The sequence below is a fragment of the Danio rerio genome, chromosome 17 (assembly GCF_049306965.1).
Source record: "Danio rerio strain Tuebingen ecotype United States chromosome 17, GRCz12tu, whole genome shotgun sequence".
Taxonomy (NCBI): Eukaryota; Metazoa; Chordata; class Actinopteri; order Cypriniformes; family Danionidae; genus Danio; species Danio rerio.
The window spans coordinates 18,797,680-18,817,617 of NC_133192.1; the positions used below are offsets into that span (position 1 = coordinate 18,797,680).

A 19,938-nucleotide genomic window follows, 5' to 3' on the forward strand; every position below is an offset into this window, starting at 1 on the left:
TAATACAGACTATTTATACACCACATTTGCACACACACATTGCTGAGTGTTTTTTGTTTGTTTTGCTAGTTAAACGAACCTGTACCTTTACAAAGCATTTCATATCCATGTCTGGTTGTGTTCTTTGATCCTTGTCTTGTGTAATGCAATCTATTCCTAGTCTTGTTCCTTGTTTATTGTTCCTTTCTCTGGTTTTGACCATTTGTCTGTTCATCAACGATGACTTCTGGATGATCTGTATGTACCCGATTGCTCCTCTTATTGACCCTTGCCTATTATTTGACTTTATATTTACAGTAAATTACTGGCTAACAATTGCATTATTTTCACAGTTAGGTACTTTAAGTAAATTCACAGTAAATTAATGTGAGGTACTTCATAATAACAATAATTCTGTAAATATTTATTTATTAAGTGCCTGTACTAGCATAAAAGTTCACGTGCATTAATTTATATGCTGAATAAAATATTAACAGTGTTTAAATTCCTATAACTAATGTGGACAAGATATAGCCATTTTACAGTAATTTGTTGTAATCATGATGCCTGCCTTAATTTCACAATATAATTCTGAATGCATAAAATTTAGCAGTTAAATCCTGTGACACTAATGTAACTTACTGTAAAAATAGTACAGGTACAGTAACATGTTGTGAAATTCTGGGAATTGAACCCAGTGTACAGTTACAATTCTTGTCAATAAATCTGCATTTGGATTTGCAGCTCGGTGAAAGCCTTCTTCAGTTACTCATGGCAAGGACAAAGGAAACTAGTTAGTAAAACTAGTTATTAACACAATTATGTTTATAAATAAAAGTATAGGTATTTCATAGCCTTAAGCACTTGGGAAATATTTAAAAAGAATGAAAATTTCAAAGAAGTGCAAATAATTTTGTCTTCAATTATATGTGTATGTTTATTATTTATTATTAATCTTCTCTTAAATAATGCTAAATGTGTAATCTACTAAAATGTATTAAAATATTGATTTAAATTATGTACTAAAATAAATTATTATACATGTATTAAAAAACAGAACTACATCCTTACAATGAATTTGACAAACAAATAAATATTCCTGGTGCTTTCATATTTTATCGTTTAATGAACATGCATAAAGCTGAATGCTGAAATTGAATGCAAGTGCATCTCTATTCAGTGTAGAATTGTCAGAGAGCAGCCTCTGATGCTGCCGCTGGTTTCAGTAGAGACGCCTGCATTAATATTGATAGTCCTGTACAAAGCAGGCTGACAGTGAATAGGAAACACACAGCACTGGACACTGAGTGTTTAGACACTGAGAGCCCTTCAGATGCTCAGAGGGGCACCTGTGATCTCAATCACACAATGAGAGCACGAAACCCTGTTATTTAAACAAACACCAGCTTACATACAAAAATACTGTATGAGTCCATGTATTTGTAAGAATCTCTCTCATAAATCAAGTTTACCTTGGATGTAACTGTAATAGTTCTCTAAAATAAAATAAAAAACAGGTCAATGAGTTGCCTTCAAAATATAAAGGGGATCTATTATGCAATATCGTTACAATATGTAAAATAAGTTTCCGTAATGTCCCTAAAGTGTGAATGAGACTTTTCAGCTCAAAATACTCCAGAAATAATGTTTTATGACTCTTTGAAACTACTCCCTTTTAGTTTTTGCTTCATTTAGTGCTGTTTTGGTCGCTTTAAATTCAAATGAGATTGTCTTCCCAAAAGAGGGTGGAGCTACAAAAGCCTGTGCAATACCATAGAGGCAGATTCAAAACTCTAATGGCGGATGGCTGCTTCACACTCAGGGCTGTTTATGCTAATGAGAGAGAGATCATCACCAATGGGCAGGCCTTTCTCCCTCTCATGAAATGTACAAAGGAAGAATGTCAATCAAAGTGTTTCTGCAGACTGTTTTGATCAAATGTGATTAAAAAAAATAGAGTTCTTTTTTTTTTCCATTAAAGGCTGGATAAATTCACACACTGCTGGTACACAACTGTGTTTAAAGCCCTTATAAAAATGATTTTTGCACATTAGCCCCCTTTTAATAAAGCTTCTTAAAAGTGGTCATCATAAATCTGACGCTCTTACTGATAACTCCAAATCACCTCCAAATGTTTTCTTATATTTATTCTTTTTTTTTTTTCAGAAAAACTGCCTGCACAGGTACAGTATAACAAAATAAGTGCACAAGCAACAATACATTATTGATCCTCTTACTAAGAAAATACCAATTTCTGTTCTACTCATGCTGTCAAAAATACAATGTACAACACTTAAAATCACCAAATACCAGACAAGAGTTCTGAAAAAACCAACTGCGAGTATCTTAAGAAAAAAATAACAGTGCCATGCAAATGTCTGGAGTAATAAATTACATATGTTTAGATGCACAGCAATTTAGCACTTGTAATAATCCAAAGGACTGTCATTTCTGTCCATGCCTTGCCTTTGTAGACATTTACAGAGAGCAGAAAATGTAAAGAAGTAATTCAGTCCTATTATCCTCAGGAGAACAACTGCTTTAAGAAAGCTGAGAAGTCTCTCCATAGCTTCACTTGTACAGTATCTCTTATAAGTCTAAACTTACCCAGCATACTGACTTACTGTCCAGCTCTGCAGTCCAAGTAGAAGACTCGAGGTCAATTCAAGCATGTAACTACCTCTCCTGACTGGAAAGCACAAACTGTCCATTCCTGTACAATTTCTAGCATGGAGTAAGAACAAATAACAAAGAAACTCTAAAAGCATACGAATCTAGGAAATAATTAATTCACTGATTGATTTGCATTGATATTGATATAGTGACTTTATTATTTAGACCGACAAACTACAATTCTACACTTTATAAATTACATATCCCATCATGCACATCACACACACCTGTTGCGGAATCACTGTTGATTACATACACACAGCTGATCTAAGACTGATTACATGGACTATATAGACTGCTCACATCGACACACTGCTGAGTTTTGTTGGTTTATACCTGTAACAATACAAAGCGTTCTCCTAGTTTAGTCTTTCCGTGTTTGACCCTTACCTTGTTCCCTTGTTTACGTTGTCTGCCACCTGCATTGATCATTTGCCTGTGACCTGACTACGATTCTGGATTTCTCTGTGTGTACCTGTTTGCTCCTGACCATTGCCTGTCTGATGTTTCTGAATAAAGCTGCATGTGGATCCTCTTGCTGTTGTCATCTGACTCGCCTTTTGCTACACAGACAGATAGATAGACCTCGTTTGAGATAAAGTTTAAGAAATAAAGAAAATATCAAAGCAAATCAATCATTCATTTTAATAACGTAGGTTTACAAACAGCTTAACATACAGCCATATAACGACTTATGGGTATCACTTTATTTTGATGGTCCTAATTGCACATTTTGTTGACAAAACGTTGCATTGCAGCTACATGCCAATTATTATATATAATTATTATATACTTCTTATTTGAGTATTAGTAGACTGCATGCTTAATATTTACAAATACTGCTTCTTCAACTCATTTAACTGACCATAAGAAACTTTGCAAGTACATGTCAACTTATACTAACTCTAATCCCTACCTTTCAGTCTTACTTATAATTTATTGAGAATTAGTTGGAATGTATATGCAATGTAACTTAAATTCAACAAAATGCATTAAAGGGACCATCAAAATAAAGTGATACCAATTTATATAATAAAGCTAAATTAGCTAAATATATAAACGTAACTATTAATCTAAGGGGGATTAATAATAATAACCGATAATCTAAAAGTATTTGAATATACAATATAAAATAAAAGGTAAACAATTTTTATAATATAAACAAATTATTAGCAACAAAAAACTATTTTCACTCAAAAATGATTTTAGAGTAAAAGACTAATTTGAAGCAAAAAGATGAATGGCAACTGAGAGTGGCTTTATTGTATCAGATAAATGACACTGTAGGGTGCACTCACACTAGGCTATCCGAGCAGTGCCTGGGAGCATTTCCCGGTTTGTTTGTCAAGTGTGAGTTCTCTGAATCGTGCCCAGGAGCGGTTAAGCGCGCCCTGTTAGAAGAGGTGTGTCAAAGTGCGGTTCAGTTGGGCTTTGGTGTGGCACGCTTGTAGTGTTAGTGCAAAGCGCACATGAGTGCGAAACTGAAGATGCAACGTCACATTTAAGTTACTGTTTCATGTGGATTTATTCATCATTCTTACATTTCAATGAACGCAAAGAGTCAGTTTTTATTAAAGACGCAAACCCCGCACTGTACATTAGCTGCACCTTCAGCAAACCTCCTAATACCTGCAACATGAGGACTTTGATGATAATTTATCACCTCCATCTACATGAGCGACAGCAAACGTTGGTGACCTGGTGGGCGCGTCATGCAACGCAACAAAGTTGAGAATCTTTCAACTTTATGCAAATGAAAAGTGACTTTCTTCAGTGATAGCCAGTAGAGCTCACATGATCCTCTCTCAGCTCGCTCAGAGGCCAATTGTATTCTCCGTGCTGTAGACCTACACAGACCAGAGCGACAGGCAGCTATAAAGTCACTGATAGTATGAATGAGGCATAAGTCACAGTGGCGATCAAACTGGAACAAAACCAACCCAACCTTTTGAGTCTGAAAACTCTCAATTTGCTCAAGATAAACACAAACTTACACTTACCATACAACAGACTAACATTAAGGCTAACATTAAGGGCCCTATCATACACCGGGTGCAATGCGGTGCAAGGCGCCACACAATTGTTGTTTGCTAGTTTCAGCTCGACGCAAAAGTCGTTTTGGCATCCCTTACACATTGCTTAATACACACAGGATGTACAGCAATACGCAAATATCATTACAAATTAAAAAGAACTGAAGGATTAAAACATTACAAAAATAATTTTCTACATAAATATAAAAAACACTGCCTCCATGCCTTCTTCATCTCAAGGAAATAACTCAGTTTTTTTTTTACACACTTTGTTATTATGGCTCATTTATTCGTTTGCTGAAAATTAGAACTGAATTTAGAAATAGTTTTGAAACAAATCTTTGCGCTTAACAACATAAATTAATTATGTAGGCTAATGGATGTCCGAACGTAAAACACGTTTCCTTAGTGAAAGTAAAGATTGAGAAGGCTCTTTCTCTCATTCTCACATGGCAGATGGTCTGATTAAGTGCGCTATGGCGCGACACAACTGACTCCTAAAGGGAATGGGAGATGAGCCTCTGATTGGTTTATTCTCAAAACACACCTATAACTCATTAAGAGAATAAGCTCCACCCTGTTAGAGCGTGCACCACGGTGCAAAGCGGATTTTTCCGTCCTTAAAATAACAAAAGTAGATTCTGACACACCCTTAATGCGAGTTTATTTTGGCAAACTATTTTGTCTAGTAGTAAATGTTTAAAATCTATTAAAATTGCACAAAGCCGGATTTTTCAAATGAGTTCCTCTCTATCTTGGTTAAAGGTTTAGCTCAACAGCAACAGTTTAAAACTCTAAATAAAATAAAAGGTACATGTAAAACTTGTGGGGGAATAAATTGTGTGGGCTAGTGACACCAGGAGTCAAGCATGATTCATCCTATACAATGGATAATCAAAGATTTCTTTAATTAGCGCATTTTACATTACTTCAATCCAAACAGCGAAAATGACAAAGGAAGTAAATTAGCAAACGCCTCTTTTTCTTGCAAACTCAAACTCTCTTGTAAAGAAATTAAAAACTGTGTACTGAAAAACATCACCAATCTTTTAGTTTTAACTACGCCACATATCAAATTGAAATTTTAGTTTTAGTTTTTTTGGATCCAAACACTCGAGACATCACCTGCTGGTTTGCGGATGAGCTGCAGTCAGTGAATGGAGTAATGGTGTGCAGGGTCAGGTGAGGTAGGTGTGAGGTGTGTGTTTGCATCTGACCTTTAAGCTTGGTCATGTACACAGATATCCAATGCATAGCTATAGGCAGGATGCAGACACTAAACCTAACAATGGTAACACTCCAAAAATACATCATGAACAGAGGAAGTGGATGCTAAGTCTGAACCACATGACATATAACTGCAAAAAGGATGACACGAACATTGTTGGGTTAAAATTCTTAGGGGAAAGGCTGACACAATTAACTGTGATCTACAAATTAATAAACACTGTTAAAATATTTTATCTAGAAGTCTCAGAATTTTTCTTTCTTTCTTTTTTTTTTTGCAAATGAAAACAAGTGTGTTGCTTGTTTATTTCTGTTGAAAACATGTTGCAACAGGCTCATTCAGAAAACATACCTATATATATTTGTGAAGATCGTAAATTATGAAGCTAAAGGAGCGCATGGTTCCATTTTGTCTTTAAAACGAACACTATGGGCCGGTATGATGGCGTTCCTTTTCGCACTTACCAGCTGATCGATTACCTCTGTGTGGATGGCTTCCTCGCTGTTACCAGTTTGTCAAGTGGCTCGCCGTGTACATCAGAGGATTTGAAATGCAAAGCGGAGTTGACCGTGACGATGGGGTTCGAGTCTGGTGAAGAATAGTTGCAGAAAGCAGGTAAAACAATACAAAATCAAAAAAAAAAATTAACTAGTAAATAACAGATTGAGAATGTGGTAAAATCTGAAAATGTGGTAAAAAATAAGGCTGCCAAAAGGGCTTTTCTTTTTCTGGATTGCTTTTAAAAACACTGTCAGTTATATTGAGGGAAGTGGGTGGGTGCTTGTCGATTGGTGCTTTTTAAAACACTATCAGTTTGGTTTAGGGATTGATTGGTCAGTCAGTCAGTCAGTAGACAGAGGCCTCTGGTGGATTTACGTGAGAACAGCAGCCGTGAATGACACTCGCGAGAGAAATTTGAGACCTTCAAAAGCATACACAGTGGCCTCTGGTGGATTTACGCGAGAACAGCAGCTTTGAATGGCACTCGCGAGAGAAATTTGAGATCTTCAAAAGCATACACAGCGGCCTCTGGTGGATTTACGCGAGAACAGCAGGCGTGAATGGCACTCACGAGAGAAATTTGAGATCTTAAAAAGCATACACAGCGACCTCTGGTCTGATTTGAGGAAACAAAAACTGCAAAAAAAGTAGCTCCTGAAACTTATTTGGCACTCTCCAGAAATGTATATAGGGGTACATAATCAGATTGAGCCCGAGTTGTTATTTTTCATTATGAAACACTATGGGCCCTACGCTTCACCTAGTGCAATGAGGTGCAAGACCTGTATGATGCAATTTGTTGCTATTTTCATACCAGCGCAACAGTAATTTTCATGTTTTGCATCATGTTCTTTAAATTTCAAATCCAATTTCGCCACTTTGTGAAATCATGGGTGTGCTGGTCTTTAAAGGTGCTGTGTTAAGGTGCATTGTTGGCACATTGCTATTTTGAAGAACTAAAACAGACCACGTCATTGATAAACAAAAAGCTGGTCTAAAGTCCAGAGCAAAGCACATTAGTTATGTGCCTATGCAGGTTCAATTGGTTATACATTGCTGAACACACATACAAAAATACACAACTATCTTTACATATGAAAAAATTAAACGATTAAAATGTAGGAGGAGGAGGCTTGTTCCTTATTCTCACTGCAGATGGTCTGTTTAACTGTTTTCTCACTAGTGAAGCCTTCAGTTCTTCCACTTACAAAGTCCGCCAAGTAAATAGCAAATGCACTATGGCATGACACTGATTGATATATTGCACATTATACTTAAAACACACCCATAACTCAATAAGAGAATAAGCATAACCCTATAAGTCCCTGCGCTATGGCGCAAAGCATATTTTTCCATCCTTAAAACAGCAAAAGTGAATTCAGACACCCCTTGATGCTTTCGCACCATGCACTTTAGACTTTGTGCCTAGATTGTTGAAATAGAGCCCATTGTCACTTTTTAAAATTACAATTCTCTCTAATAATTATACAATAACTGTTTTTTTTTTCTCAATAAAAATTTCCTCAAATTGCTGCTATTGGGGTAGCAGTTACATTTACGTATTAGTTACTAATTACGGAATGCAGAATACAAACATAATAAGTAATAAACAAACATTTTAATAATATTCTGATAATAAGCCACAATAAATAGTGAAAATTGATCCTTAAACTGGAACTGCAGTGTTACCATTATTTTGTTTCTTAAACAAAACATTTACCCAAACATTATCTATTTGAAATAGCAAATACTTATATGTATATGGTGGTAAACACACAAATAATTAGTAGAACAATTAAATGCATTCAGCAGAATGCATTTCTTTCATAAAAAAGAAGGTTTTACTTATTTTATGACTAACCCAAACCTTTGCAAGTGTAAATGCATTTATATTAATTTTAGCATGCAATAATGAATAATGCAGACTTGATGAATGGTTGTGGTCCTGCGGCAGTCAGATTCCACTACCTAAATCATCAACAAAACCCTTGAACAAAGCGTATTCTTATATATAAATATATAGACTCAAAGATCCTTTGTCTTCGCTTCTGGAACATAGCGCATGAAGCTCTGTTGTTGTACTTTTTGCCGCCCATTATTCTCCGCTGGCAATACAATATGTTCTTATCTCTCCTTTCTTATGCAGATGAGACGGCGTCCCTTTCTGCAAATGCCACAGCTGTACATGTGCAATCCGCCTTTATAACTGCCTGTAATTATGGAAGACCAGACTACTTCAAAAACATCCTGGTAATTTGATGATGTTGGAGCAAGAAACGACTGCAGTGACTTGGAGAATCGGACACTTTTATAGGGGTGGAGAGAAAGGAAGAGGTACTACAACCCCCTGAAAAAAACAAAAAAAACACACCATACACCCAACACGAGTGGCCATGAACCGGGCCCGTAATTATCCTCGCAAGGGCTTCTGGGTAATTATTCTACAAAGGAAAGCCACCTGCAGAAAAGTGCACTCAAAAATGCCACACGCTGACATGACTGACTAAGTAAATAGACGTAAGTGGAACTGATGAGGAGGATCACAAAACAAGCCAGCAACAAATCAGCTAATAGTCAAGTATAAGTGATGATGTCAATCGCTCTTACTGTCTCCTGTCTGCTTTTGTCAAATTTAAAAGAGTAAAATGTATCAAAGGTACAGACATATTTAAAGTGATGTATAGCAGACTGCCTGTTATGCTAATACTGGGGAAAGTATTCTATAATAATAATAATACATGATCTAAAACACACAGTCTAAGATGCAAGTTATGTATTACAAAATGAAATTTATAAACATGTAAAAATGCTTATACATTTACTTGAATCTTTATGCATGTTGTGATATATCAGAAGAAATTATCTGAATTAGTTTTAAAATACACACTTTATATAATGTTATTATAACCATTTAAATTTGTTATTACATTTAATGAATGACCTACTAATTAGACACATATGTATGCTAATTTTGCATATGTGTTAGAGTATATTATGTTACACACTTTAAAAATAAAGGTACAAAATCTGTCACTGTGCCGGCACCTTTTAAAAACGTAAGCTTTTCAGGTGGACATGACTATCTTTAACTACTTTTGTACACATATGCACATGTATTAATATGCACTCCAAGGGCCTTTTAGGCGCAAAAATGTATCCTGTGATTGTCCCAGTGATTTTGTACCTTTATTTCTGAGTGTGTAAAGTAAAATACACACTTTAAGCTTTATATAATGTTTTCATATTTGATTTAAACTTATACAAATGCAAAAAGGTTAATAAATACAACCTGAATGGTTTACTTATACTTGATTATGCATATTATGTGAGAGAAAAAAATAAGAATAAGTTTTAAACATTATTTCAAATGCATAAATATACATAAATAGTGTTCATTTACTGCAAAGTATGTTAGTATATGAGAAAGAAGTTTTAAATACACACTTTAGACTTAATATAAATTGTTTTGTATAATTATTTCAACTTTATATAGTGCAAAATGTTAATTAATGCAACCTGAATGGCTTACTTATACTTCATTAAACATATCATGTACAGTTGAAGTCAGAATTAATAAACCCCTCAGGAGTTTTAGCCCTCCTGTTTATTCTTTTCCCAATTTCTGTTTACCGGAGAGAAGATTTTTTAACACATTTGAACTAATTTATTTGATCTTTGACATGCTGACAGTAAATAATATTTTACTAAATATTTTTTCAACACACTTCTATACAGCTTAAAGTGAGATTTAAAGGCTTAACTAGGTTAAATAAGTTAACTAGGCTGGTTAGTGTAATTAGGCAAGTTGTATAACGATGGTTTGTTCTGTAGACGATCAGAAAACAAAATACAGCTTAAAGGGGCTAGTGATTTTGATCTAAAAATGTTTTTTAAGAAATTAAAAACCGCTTTTATTCTAGCCGAAATAAAACAAATAAGACTTTCCCCAGAAGAAAAAAATATTATTAGACATACTGTGAAAACTTTCTTGCTCTGTTAAACATCATTTGGGAAATATTTAAAAAAGAAAAAAAATCAAAGGGGGATAAATAATTCTGACTTTAACTTTAAGAGAAAATATTCAGAATAAGCATAAAAATACACTTTGTAAGCGTTAATGCTAGGTTTTCAAATATTACAGTATTTAAAATACATATATAATGCGCATTGACTGCATATTATGTTAGTATAAGAAAAAGTATTTAGAACTGGCAATAAATACACACTTTAGACTTAACATAATGTTTTTTTTTAGAAATATTTCAACTTTATATGAAATGTAAAAATGTTTATCAAGGAAATTTAAAAGGTCTATAGTTGATTATGCATATGTAAAAACTGTAGAATATATTCACTTTAACCCACTTTAAGCTTAACAGCAATTTTTTTTAATAATAAATTCACTTAGATTGGCTCATTTATACTACATATGACATAAATACGACTAATGTATTACTCAAATCAAGCACTATAGTCATAAATGCATCTATAAATATAGAATATAATGCATTGTATTAATAAGTATCAATGCATTGTCTTTTAGGGATGATAAAAATGTCTGTAAATGTCCTAGCACAATTCTTAACAAATGTATTTGTTTGTTATTACAAACAAAGTATGAAAAGTATGAAAAATGATTAACTATAAACAATAAATACATTATAACAATGTTTTAGTGAAAGACCAACTAAGTTTATACACAATAAAAACGTTACATAATGCTTTTAAAATATTATATCAAATGTTTCTTAGTATAATTGAACTACTGTTAGTCGCACACAAATATGATATGGTTTATTTCTACAGGTTTACAGGAGTAGAAGACAGAATAAACACTACCCTTATAAAAAATGTAACACTCTGATATAACATGTTTGTGCAGCCTGAACTCTGTTTTACGTCCTGTAAAAGGTTATGCAATAAAAGTATAAATAAATGTCCCTGACACCCTCCAGATGGCCAAATGTCCCCCACAGAGGTGAGCTCCGGTTAGGCCTTCAGAAACTCTCTACAGTATACCACCAACACACTGACCAAAACACACTCCTCTGGCCACGATCAGCCACCAGATCAGCCACCTGGACAGTGTAGTTAAAAGAGTGGACAGGTCAACCTTGCTCTGAATTGTGGCCATTTGTGCCCACTAACAACTGTCAATTATTAATTGAAACAGGACTAATATTATCTGTAAAAAACTGAAAAGTCTCTCAGATGAAGTTAGTCTATAGAGACATTTCATTTGTGCATCCTAAAACTCCATATTTATAATGCCTCTGAGTCGCCGACATTATCTTCATCAGGTGAAAAGTCTAGTGGCGGATGTCTGCTTCTCACTCAGGGAGGTTTATGTTAATGAGGGAGAGATCGTCCTCAATGGGAGGGCCTTTCCCTCTCTGATGACACATACAATAAGAGAATGTCAACCAAAGTGTTTCTGTGGACTGTTTTTATCGAGTGTTAGTATAAAAAAATAATAATTGTCTTACTATCAAAGACTGGCTATATTTACACTGTTGCCACACAAATGTGCTTACACCACTTATAAAAGTAATTTTTGCATAATAGGTCCTCTTCAATATTCTTACTAAACATTATTTTCGAATGATTATGCTCAAGTTTATCGGTCGAAAAACCTAAACTGTGCCTTTGGAAAAAAAAAGGAAATGATGGACTATATTAAAAGGAAAAACGGCCAATAAGTTTCCAGGAGTTTTAAAAGCCGCTTTGGATGAAAAAGATTGTTGTTGCTTTTTTTTTGTATTGAAATAGACAATTTTTCTTCTGTGTTCAAAAACCCAATATTCATCACATAATATCGAGTATTACAACCTTCTTAAAAGATCAGAGTGCTCTGATTGGCCAGCTGATCAAGAGTGCTGTGATTGGCCAAACACCTCAAATGTGTGGTGGAAATGTAACACATTGTTCTAATCACCAATTTTAGCTTCCAAGTTTTATATAAAGCTGTTGGTTATTTTGTACAAGTTTGTCCATCTTTTGGCCTCTTTAAATGAGTCATGAATTGAGGAAAAAAATGAGCTGGATTTTTTGACACACATCGGGACAATTTTCAAGTGCAATTATAGCTGACGTTTAAAAGGGGGAGGTAAGACACAAGTGGAAAAGCTTACCTGGTAAATACACATGAAAAAAGAATGAAAGTGATATCTTGTTCTGTCCAACAAGTGAGTATCTTGTCTAACAAGCCATTTTGTCTATTTCTGCTTTTCATTAAGATCCATTTAACGTCATGATTTTGCGTGCTCACCGACAGTGAAAATCACTTTGGCATGAATGTCCAAAAATATCTTGAAAAACGCTGCTAATAAGCAAGGCTTAAGATGTTGTGGCATTACAAAAACATCTCATACATTTATTAACTCAAGAGTCGTTCTTAATCACCACCTGTTTAGCCGTTTTGGGGGGGGGGCTCACAACTTATATGTTTTATGTTCAATCCTATTGAATTTGTAAAAACAATTAATTTAATTTAGTTTGTGTTGAGACAACATGAAGAAATTGGGTGGAATTTTTTTTACAGTGTATTAAGGATGCAGGCTGTCAAACATGCATGCAAACGTTTATCGCTGGGCACCATTGATGGGAATAATGGTGCTATAAATAAACAGCATTATTAATGGCGATACTTTATTCAGTAATGAGTAATCAAATAAATAACTGTTCCGCCTGTTACAACGACATTGCCGTTACTGACAATAAATAAGCATTACTAGAATTGAGATCACTGAAGTGGCTTTCATCCAAGCAGTGAGTCTCTCAGACATAGGACCTCTCTTTCTCTGGGATATGCATGTGTGTGTGTGTTTGAGTATTTGTGTGTGTGTGTGTGTGTGTGTGAGTGTGTGTGTGTGTGTGTGTGTGTGTGTTCAGGGCTGGGGCGGGGCAACCAGTGATGATGATTGGTGTGTTTGTGAATGCTATGTAACTGAGAATGCGATGATTGGTTTAGAGTACATTTCCATCGTTTGCCAATTAGAGGCAAAGTAGTGCGGGTGTTTACACACAAGCACATGCACAGGTATGCTGAGTTCAGACGGCATTATTTTCAAAATAGTCGTGTCACAGATGTTTTCGCACTGCATGACTATCTGGGCTAGCGTTTTGTCGCTGCTTTGTTTATACTGCAAGATGGATTGGCGACAGGGGTTTCACTCTGCATGACTTTAAAATAAGAAGAATCGCAGACAACTTTGTCCAAACTTCGTCTCACAACCAAAAACATGTATATCTTTTGTTATTAACTACATAATAAGAAAGAAGCCTTTAATGGGGTAGAAAATGTACCTATTTGCTCACCTGGGTTTAAGGGGGTTAGCAATTTCTCCTCAACTTTTTTCTTTTTTGACCCGGTTGTGATATCGCTCACGACACGGCAAACAGACACGGGTGCTCCTGCCAAATTTACACTAGTTTTTCCTCCATTTCTTGAGTCCAAATTAATTCAAAATAAGCACTTTTAACTTCTCCCCCAACCTCCCACTACCCACATTAGTGGATGCTGCTCTCTCATAGGCTGTAGGTTATAACCGATATTATTTTCAGTCAAAACTTGCCAACAGCTCCAGATATTTAGCACGCCAAATATTTCACAGGCATGGGCGACTCATCGGCGATTCTCTCAGATCGTGTCTTTGATAGTACACATTGTGTAATTGTTACTCGCGTGAACGAGCACGATTTTTCTTTGTAATTTTAGGCATTTGTCTGCAATTTCTTAAAACCTGTAGGCGAGTCAAAATTGGGGCTATTAGTCGCACAAACAAACGACTAGAAGTCTGAACGATGAAAAAACCAACAAGTTCAAAGGTAGCTTTTGCAAACTGAAATTATAAAAGCACTACTTTTCTTTTAAAGTTCATTTATTGTGTTTTATTGTGCAACTATAGTAATGATAATATGTATAATGATGTTGAATTTGATGGTTGTCTCTCACATTGTCCCACAACAACATTAAAATAGTGTAGATTAGGGTACAATGTTTTATATTTATTTTAAAGTCAATTGACAAATTAGATTAAGTAACAAAGTAGTTACTTTTCCTGGTAAGTAGTTACTTTAATAATTATGTAACTCAGTTCCTACCTTATTTAGTAGTAAGTTAGTTATTTACTTAGTTATTTCTGAAAAGTAACTAACTTTAACTAATTACTCTTTTAAAGGAACATACGCAACACTGGTGGGCACACAGCTGTTTTTTAACAAACTTTTGAAAGCTTCAGTCAAACAAATTCAAACTTTGTGTTTTGATCAGGGAGGTCAAGACAGGACAGAAAACACCCATTACTTCTGAATTATAATTCTTTTTTTTTTCTTTGATAATATTATAAAAGGACCTTAGAGAACGGCTCAAAAGAGAAAAAAAAAAAGAAGAAAAAAAGTTAGACCCATTTAAGATAAAATGTTAAAGGTACATTTAAAGTCTCAGTAAAAACAAGCATTTAATCTAAATACTATGCCTGAAACTCTGAAAGATATCAGATGTGTTTGGAGAGTGTTACCTCAGACTGAGTGACAGGCGTCTGACTGATGCCGGCGTTAACTGATGTCCAAGAGCGAGCGGTGAGGACGCAGGCGAACAGTGGGTACAGATCTCCAGCTCCCAGACGCCTGCTGTAGCGCTCGATGCCTTTCAGGTCTCCCTTTATCAAACTCTGCCACAGCCTGCAGTAGTCCAGCCTGAAGTCCTGGTTCAGCACCTTCCACAGAAACTTCTGTTACTGTTTGGCCTTTTGAACAGATCTAACACAAGCTTAAAATCATTCAAATTGTTACCGGTTGGAATGTTAAGCCGTCTCTTTTGCTCAGCAAGGAAGCAATAGTTGATCAAAATGCAACAAACACAGTAATGTTTTGAAATATCACTAGCATTTCAACAAATCTCGACAGATTTGGTGATCAAGATAGTTTTTTTCTTAAAGATTATGGAAGCTTGTTTCCACCATGAAATAATTTAACTCACAAACATTTTACTATGTATGTGTTTGAGTAAACTGTTTATCCACTTTTTAAGTCTTGATGTATCGAATACTGTTTTTGGGTCCAAGCTGCTACTCATTTGAACTGAGAAAATCACACATTACAGTGAATGTTTTATAAAACCATGTTGTACACTACAGTTTGCATCACAGACACCAATATTTTAATAATATATAGAAAACTAATCACTTTCTGGCCATCTGACATTAGGCATGAATATATACACTCGCCTTAATACAACCTAAAATTAACAGATATATAGAGTTGTCAGAGCAATTTCTCTTAAATAGTAATAGAAAGTGTTAGTATTACAAGGCAAGATAAAAAACAGAAGGTAAAATAATTAAAAGATTAAATTAATGATTAATCACGTCTATCATTTTTTGTTAAGATAACTTTGTATTTACAATATATACATGTGTAATGTGCATATTTAATTATATATGTATAAATATACAGATACTATACATAAAATACAAAAATATACAAAAGAAAAAATATGAACATTTATATTTAGATGATGGCGACGCAGTGGCGCTGTAGGTAGTGCTGTCACCTCACAGCAAGAAAGTCGCTGGGTTGCTGGTTCGATCCTCGGGTCAGTTGGCGTTTCTGTGTTGAGTTTGCATGTTCTCCCTGTGTTCGCATGGGTTTCCTCCGGGTGCTTAGGTTTCCCCCACAGTCCAAAGACATGCGGTACAGGTGAATTGGTTAAGCTAAATTGTCCGTTGTGTATGAGTGTGTGTGTGAATGTGTGTGTGGATGTCTCCCAGAGATAAGTTGCGGCTGGAAGGGCATCCGCTGCATAAAAATGTGCTGGATAAGTTGGCGGTTCATTCTGCTGTGGCGACGTCAGATTAATAAAGGGACTAAGCCGACAAGAAAATGAATGAATGAATGAATATTTAGATGATGTGTTTAATTTGTATATATGTATTGTATTATAATGTTGTGACTGTGGTTTTTGATTGTATCACAGTGAGTTGCAAACATTTATTATTACCATTTGTTAACAAGCAGATATTAGTTTTATTCTAAAAATGTCTGGTAACATTTCTTTTTATATTTTGAATAAAAACATTATAATTTAGAGCACATATTTTTCCAGAAAAAAACACATTTGGAGGAGTTATGACATTTTCTTAACAAGTTGTGATTGAATATCAATGTTATTCTACTACATTTTGCCTTCTTTATTCTTCTGAAGTTGGAAATAGAAATGTAACACTCTCAGATATACAGCAGTGCTGACAAAGACTTTTTATTGTTGTTTGTGATTGAGTGATCATAATGATTTTCACATCGAAGCCTTTCTAGGCTGCAAGACTCATTTGTCAAAGGTTTGGTGTAGAGCTTTTTAGTTTGTGTTTTAGGCCTCGTTTCAGTGATTTCCCGTCCGAAAAACCATGCATAATATATATACTTTTAAATAATGTAACAATCATCCATCTTGTTCACATATTATTGTAGCACAGCTTGTGCTGAACATTTCAAATGTACAGTTGAATTAAGAATTATTAGCCCCCTGTTAATTACCCCCATTTCTGTTTATTGGAGAGACGTTTTTTTTTTCCAACACATTTCTAAACACAATAGTTTTAATAACTTACTTCTAATAACTAATTTATTTTATCTTTGCCATGATGACAGTAAATAATATTTAAGGCGTAACTAGGTTAATTAGATTAACTAGGCAGGTTAGGGTAATTAGGCAAGTTATTGTATAAAGATGGTTTGTTCTGTAGACTACATAAAAATATATAGCTTAAAGTGGCTAATAATTTTGACCTTAAAATGTTTTTTAAAAAATTAAAAACTGCTTTTATTATAGCCTAAATAAAACAAATAAGACTTTCTCCAGAAGAAAAAATGTTATCAGACATACTGTGAAAATGTCCTTGCTCTGTTAAACATTATTTTGGAAATATTTAAAAAAAGAAAAAAAAACTAAAAGAGAGTTAAATAATTCTGATTTAAATAAGTACAAATATCAGGATACGCAAAACTTCCGAAGGGCCCCAAAATCACATCAGACCCCTGGGGTTAATAAAAAAATGTTTAAATATATACTTTATATATTTTTTGTTGTTATTTTGACCAATTATCATTTTATGTACAATTTTTGTATTTTGCAATGTCAGAAAGATTGTATTATAAGCGCTTTATGATGCAATTGTAATTCACTCTGGGGGAAAAAAAAAACATCTGCTAAATGACTAAATTTAATTGTAGAAGATGTGGAAAATGTCAAAATAGAGGTGACTCTTAGGTATCAATATTTAAGCATTGGCATAACAACATTAGTGCTCTGTAAAAAGTTCATTTATTATTATTTTTAATTATTCACAAAGTATTCATTTACTAAAAAAAAAATGAAGGTTTACTCAATATTTTGAAAGGTTTACTTTTTTTTTAAGTAAAGTTATCCAATTGGTTTTTACAGTGTGATTCATATTGATGCATAGTTACTCTATAATTTTAATTGGTTTTACACTGGAAAATTAACAAACATCATCATTAACTACTAACCCAAAAACTACAGCTATCTAAAGTTTACATTCATAGTCTTAGAGACCCGAATAAATGGGAACTTGTGTTTTGCGAAGTTGTTAGTATCACAGAAAGACAGATGAGATTACTGGATAGTTGCTAATATGAAATCTTATGGGCCTCATTAAATGTTGGGGTTAAATTAAAGGCCAGCAAATCCCTCATTGAGACAAACAGAACTCGTTGAGACACCACTAGGACTGCAGCATTTTGCCACTCCAATTAATCAACACTGACACAAACTAAACACCACATGCCATGTGTTAGAGTTTTGGACCAAGAGAGCAACCAAATGTTAATGTCATATTTATCACCGTATAATCTCCAAGGATTTATTAAAACGAAGAAAAACATCATGTGGGATTACAGAAGTTCAGTGATCTGCATGGATGGTGTGTTTGCATACACTATCGGTCAAAAGTTTGGGATCAGTATAAGAATGTAATTTTAATGTTTTTACAAACTTATTCTGCTCACCAAAGCTGTATTTGTTGGCAAAATTGTGAAATATTATTACAAATTAAAATAACACATTTCATTATGAATGTACTTTAAGATGTAAATTATTCCTGTGATTTAAAGCAGAATTTTCAGCATCATTACTTACCACTAATAATAATAATAATAATAATAATAATAATAATAATAATAATAATAATAATAATAATAATAATAATAATAATAATAATAATAGTAGTAGTAATAATAATAATAATAATTATTATTATTATTATTATCCATTTTAAAAAATCTTAATTGTTCAAAAAAGAAAATAAAAAATCTATTAAAAATAATAAGAAAAAAATTTTCATCTCAAATAAATGCTGTTATTTTTGGTGCATTATTTTTTTTTTATATAAATATGCATCACAGTTTGTCAGAAAAAAGTACCATTTATAATAATTGAAAACAGTTAATAACTGATCATAACATAACAGCGATTCATAATATTATAATTTCTTTTTTCAACTTTATTTATATTGATTTTAATTATATTATAAAACCCAGCAAATAGTATAGAATATCAACTTATATAATATTTCAGAATGTACTTTCCCACCCCAACATTAGTGAAAGAGAAATGACATTTAAATGAATTATAAAAGAAAAGGAAACACTATTAAAAAATACATTTAAATTGACCAATAAAAGCATTCTACAAATTAGGAAAGCATTTTTAAAAAGGCAGAAAGTAGTTGTGGGATTGGCGTTGCCCAACTTTACGTATCACAATTGGTCTTGTAACATTGATAAATTTATTTGACAGATCCTGAAAATTAGGAGAATGAACTTGTATGGATAGAGATGGAGAAGGTATCCTGCGGGACAGTTTCTCTATTTTCAATGCTTTGTGCCCCACTAACATGTAATAGAAAGCATCTGTCAAACAATCTTATTGTCAAATGGATTATTCTTTATTAAGACCATAAGTTTTATTCTTATGGTCTTATGGATTCAAAGAGCAGCAAGGATAAAACTTCTATACAGCTTAAAGTGACATTTAAAGGCTTAACTAGGTTAATTAGGTGAACTAGGCAGGTTCGGGTATTTAGGCAAGTTATTGTATAATTATGGTTTGTTCTGAAGGCAGTCGAAAAAAATAGCTTAAAGGGACTAATAATTTTGAACTTAAAATGGTTAATAAAAAAAATATTTATTTATCTATTCTAGCTGAAATGAAACAAATAAGATTTTCTCCAGAAGAAAAAATATTATCAGACATATTGTAACAAGTATTCCTTGCTCTGTTAAACATCAATTGGGAAGTATTTAAAAAAGAAAACTAAACTACAGGGGGGGGGGGGGGTTCTCTTCCTTGTTGTCTCAAAGGCTTATACTTCTACAGTGGAAGTCAACTACTAAACCACCAACACACACTAAATGGGTAGAAAATGTCATGGCACATATCAAGCTAGAAAAAATATTGCACCCAAAGCTCATACAATAGATTCTTCATAGATTAGAGTCCATTCCTGT

At 33.8% G+C, this 19,938-nt stretch overlaps 1 protein-coding gene across 8 annotated transcripts in view; it reads right to left on the minus strand.

The window, feature by feature from the left end:
* adck1 (aarF domain containing kinase 1) overlaps positions 1-19,938 on the minus strand; it is a 267,173-nt gene that overhangs the window by 37,605 nt on the left and 209,630 nt on the right. For 2 of the 8 annotated variants that reach the window (XR_012392615.1, NM_001123049.1), the window contains 1 exon segment: positions 14,934-15,131. Coding sequence is in view for 7 of the 8 variants with exons in the window: in NM_001123049.1 (NP_001116521.1) it covers positions 14,934-15,131 (198 nt within the window). In the remaining variant the exon portion in view is untranslated. 8 annotated transcript variants of the gene reach the window in all.